Raw genomic sequence first — 4,690 nt, forward strand, 5'->3', positions numbered from 1 at the left:
TACTACTACTACTACTACTACTACTACTACTACTACTACTACTACTACTACTACTACTACTACTACTACTACTACTACTACTACTACTACTACTAATCAGCTTCCATTTATTCTTATTTTATTAACTTTGCAAATATAATTGTGTGTTTTGGTCCCACATTTCTTTTGTAGGGATCTAGCCACCCTAATTCACAATGGCTTTTCTATGAAACCACATGACACACACACGTATCATCACATTACAAAAATAGCTAAATATAGGTGCTGTCAGTATATTTATCTTTCTTTCAGCACCACCTCTGTGTGCAGCATAAACAGCATTCAAATGGACTATAAAACAGACCAGAAATTACAGGAGACACAGATTTGAGACTCTGAATCCTGAATTCAAACCTGCAGGAAAAATCAGTATGTAACTGCAAAAAAGGTGGAAGTAGTACCAGAACTTCCACGGGTGAAGAAAAAAAAAAAAAGCTAGTGAAACAATTTAAGCTGTTTTTAATCAGACTATACATTTAGAGACACAAGGCAGCTCAGTGGCCCAGTGGTTGGCACAGTACATCACAACACAAATGTTTAGGCTCGACTCCTCCGTGGTCAGCAAGAATCACCTCCAGATTTGTATGGTAGGCGAACTAGTGATTTTAAACTGGCAGTCGGCGTGAATACATCTGTATTAGCCCCATCACAGACAGGCAACATTCCCAAATGAAATTTATGGATCGACGATATGCACGGTGTTTTTACTCCCCAGTGTTCACTGAGAGTAAAGTTAAATAATTGGACACGTAAGTGCCAGGAGGCGTTCAAATTCAGAACAGCATCTGAATTTTCTGCATTTGGTTTTTCAGCTGTCCATCTCATCACCAATTAATACATGTCAAACATTATATCATCTTCTTCCTCCTCCTCGTCATCATCCTGCAGATTAACGGGGGACATTTCATATTTAGATGGACTGAATCATTTTTAATAACAAGGAACATGAAGGAAAAAAGGGTCTAATATTTCACAAACCTCATCAAAGTCCAGTATGTTGTCGTCTTCATCATCACTGCTGCTCTCGATGATTTCGTCTTCTGAGTCCTGCGTGACATACAAAAAAAAATTAGAAGAGTGCAGCTTAAAGAACATTTTCTTCATCATACAAATTATACTATTCCCATTATCACTTATTCTCATTCCCCCTGAATATACATTGCTATATTACATTGACTTCTCCGACATTTACCTGAAGCTCTTCAAGCATGATGTAAAAATGTGAGTCATAAGTAAACCCTGTGAATAACTTGACTGCATTCATATCACGAGCATGAACTTGAACATGTGGGTGTATTACTTGGCGCTTGCTGTATAAATATTCAGACTTACTGATGGCTGCTTCAAAAATAGTTCGTCCTTGTCAGAATATTTCGGTAAGGTGTCCTCAAGATATTTTAATTTCTGCAATAATGGATAGGAATGTTATTATATTAGAAAACAAAAGACAAAAACAGGAGACTGAATTTTGAGGTACTCACACGAGGGTTCTGTTTTTGATACTCATTCTGCTCATCTGGAGTCAGTGTCTTTAAAACAAAAGTGTGAAAATTTAAATACTAATTAAAACTTAAAAAAAAAAGAAAAAGAAAATTATAAATAAATATTTTCCTACCTTAAACCACTCCTGCAGCTCGATGGAGTATTTCCTCAGCTTTTCATTTACTTTTAATTGGTACCGGGACTTGTCCTTTATGGAGAGTTCATGCCATTTTTTGTTGGCCGCAGCAAAGCGGTCTTTTGCATTTGGGATTTTTTCTTTTAGAATTTTCATCTGATCCTGGCAGAAAGCCACGTTGACAGACCTATAAAAATAAATAAAATTAAAAATTGTCTTTCAGGATTTCATTTGTCGAGTTAAAATTAATCCTTGAAGGTGAGTGAGTTTGACGACTATGCTCACATGGATGGCATCTTGGGCTCGCCGGGTATTTTCTCCTTGGTTTTCCTTTTGAAAATCTGCAGATTTATAACAAACGTGTTGATTTCAATGCCACGCAGTTAATACTTACATGAATGAAAAGAGAGCTCAGAAAACAGAAAGCTCTTAGAGGCAATTGCCAACAGATAGCTGAAAAGGTGACAAATTCCAAATTCCCCAAAAGTATCAAAGAAAAATGTTTGTTCTGTTAAATGAAAGTGGCAAAGTGTTGGCACCTTAACAGGACAATGTGTCATTCCTTCACTCTGGTAGTGGATTTGAACCATGAATATTCTTGCATCAGTGCTCAACACAGGACCAAGCCATACTCAGCTAGCTCTCCTGCCCCTTTGGTCTTTTGCTTTTTCTTCCCAGTGGAAAGGAACCAACACTTTTGCACATGTCTGTACATTTGTTATTATTTATAATAAAGAGCAAAGCATGTGGTCCAAACGCCCTTCCAGATTAAACTAATTTTCCATTTACTTGCAATGAACAGTCCTCTCACCTTACGCTTTGTAGGAAAACTGATCTTTGTTTTGCGGAGGACCTTGTTCCGCTTCTCCTCATCTAAACTCTGAAGATGAGAATACAACATAAAGTCAGCATTCACACAAAGCCCGTGAGATTTGTTAGCAATGCTGCACCTATGATCTTAGAACTTACCATTAGATACGTATGCATCTCACTTTCATACCGCATCTTCAGCTGAAATGAATGAACTACATGTTCAACTCTGCTTCAAGACATTATTAACATAACCCAACAAGATCACCTTGATTTCAAAACTTTGTTTTGCATCACAAAATAAAAAAAGTAATTTATGCTGCTATACCTCTTTGGAGCGTGTGTTGTAGGCTTTTCTCTCCTTTTCACTTAAATTTCGCCACCTCTGGGACCACTCTTTTATGTAGGCTCTTGTTGGGACACTCATACTACCAATCAGCTCTTTGCAGAATAAATTGTAGCCACTTCTACAGATATACACACAGAAAACAAACAAACATGCTCAGTAGCCTCTTCACAGAAGACTAGATGTGATTTTAAACTACATTAAATCAAAGTTAGCATTAAACACAGGCCGCACAATCACACAGGCAGTCAGAAATGCAGTTTTCCAGCATGTTTGTTCAAGAAACTCAACACTTAGAACACCAACAACAAAATATTGTCTTAAACTAATGCACCATTACTGTGCCCATGTATAATCTTTATTCTTAATAAGCTAAACATACGCACTGAACACAAACATAAAATTTGAATAGAAAACCAGAGCTATGCAATACACCAATTTCTGGTATCAATACCAAGTAAATAAAGGGCCTGTGTTGCAGAAACAAATACACATATCAAAACTTAACCTATAAAAGACAGCTTATGTAATGGAGAGAACTGATTAAATGTGCCATAGACTATAAATAAAATGAACATGACAGTTGCCAAGCCAAGTGTGTGTATGTATGGCTTACATAGGTGGCTTGACAGGCAGACCCTCAAAGTCCTCCTCTGACTCACTGGTGCTTTCAGGGACCACCTTCTTCCTTTTGCTCTTCTGAAGGGATTTGCCATATTTTTCCCTGAAAGACAAAAACATTTGTTTGGCTTTCCCTCCCCTTCTTCTTGTACAGGCAGCCTACTGGGCCAATCCCACACATACACAGCTGGGAACGTATGTTTGTCTTTTACCTCAACTCCACCCTCTTATTAGTGAATTCTTTATATGCGTTCCTGTATTTCTCCAGATAAAATGCCTGAAAAAGTAAATAATTCATGACTTAAAATGTGAGCTTTTCTGACGATGGGAACAGGCAGTGTTGTAGTGACAGCTCCTGATATACTTTACCTTCTTTTTGTCGGGGAGCAGACTGAATTCTTTGCTTGCGATTTTCATCAAACCTGCACAGCTCATCCCTGGATTCTTCTTCTTAATCTTGGAAAAGACTTCCTTGTAATACCAGGTATTTACGGGCATGGGTCTCTTCGGGTACTCTGGATGGAGCTAATTTTTCGGAAATGTGAATACTCAGTAGAGGGCAAGTACAAGCAACAAAGGAATACACATTTAACGCTATGCACCTGACCAGCAGTGTGTAATCCATGTGGCCAAGGAGATACTGCCCAGAGCCATGGCATGTTCCAATGCTATAACAGTCAGCTGTTGTTCTGCAGTACACATACATGGCTTGCTGTGTAAACATTTCAAGCATAATCTTTTACTAGGTAAAAAATTAAATGGTACAAACGGTCTATTTGGCTGAAACAGTCTTTTTGGAACAGGAAGGGGACGTCCCCAAACTGTTCTTAAAAAGCTGGGACCATGAAATTGTGCAAATTGCTTTGGTATGCTAAAGCACTAAACTTTTCTGTCACTGAGATTAAGGGCCAGAGAACAACCCCACACTGAACGCCTAACCCAGACTCATCCATCAGATTGTCACACAGAGAAAAATGATTGCACTTGGTGGTGTGAGGCTTGGATGCAGCTGCTAAGCCATGGAAATGCACTCTTCAAAGCTCTCTACCCTCTTTTTTTGATCTAATCTGAATAAGAAGTTTGGAGAGGTCTAGAGAGTGACTCTGCAAAAAAAGATAATAATAATAGCGACAAAATTTCACAACTGCACTTGTTGCATGGGTGGCATCCTATCACAGAACCACACTGGAATTCACTGAGAGCTTTAAAGCAGCCCATTACTTTTGGATTTTGGTCCTGCGTAAGACTGAGGAGGC

At 38.4% G+C, this 4,690-nt stretch overlaps 1 protein-coding gene across 1 annotated transcript in view; it reads right to left on the minus strand.

The window, feature by feature from the left end:
• Positions 1 to 811: 811 nt before the first annotated feature.
• Positions 812 to 4,690, minus strand: part of LOC102205234 (nucleolar transcription factor 1-like) — a 7,339-nt gene continuing 3,460 nt past the window's right edge. Inside the window, exons 4-15 of the mRNA XM_005753521.1 lie at positions 3,804 to 3,959; positions 3,647 to 3,711; positions 3,430 to 3,537; positions 2,796 to 2,934; positions 2,627 to 2,668; positions 2,469 to 2,537; positions 1,943 to 1,998; positions 1,655 to 1,844; positions 1,521 to 1,568; positions 1,372 to 1,443; positions 1,018 to 1,086; positions 812 to 921 (exon numbers count right to left, since the gene is read on the minus strand). Of these exons, the coding sequence (XP_005753578.1) occupies positions 871 to 921; positions 1,018 to 1,086; positions 1,372 to 1,443; positions 1,521 to 1,568; positions 1,655 to 1,844; positions 1,943 to 1,998; positions 2,469 to 2,537; positions 2,627 to 2,668; positions 2,796 to 2,934; positions 3,430 to 3,537; positions 3,647 to 3,711; positions 3,804 to 3,959 (1,065 nt within the window). The 3' untranslated portion in view covers positions 812 to 870. The remainder of the gene's footprint in view (positions 922 to 1,017; positions 1,087 to 1,371; positions 1,444 to 1,520; positions 1,569 to 1,654; positions 1,845 to 1,942; positions 1,999 to 2,468; positions 2,538 to 2,626; positions 2,669 to 2,795; positions 2,935 to 3,429; positions 3,538 to 3,646; positions 3,712 to 3,803; positions 3,960 to 4,690) is intronic.

This window comes from Pundamilia nyererei, unplaced genomic scaffold, assembly GCF_000239375.1.
Source record: "Pundamilia nyererei isolate P.nyererei 1_Seehausen unplaced genomic scaffold, PunNye1.0 scaffold00435, whole genome shotgun sequence".
NCBI classification, from domain to species: domain Eukaryota; kingdom Metazoa; phylum Chordata; class Actinopteri; order Cichliformes; family Cichlidae; genus Pundamilia; species Pundamilia nyererei.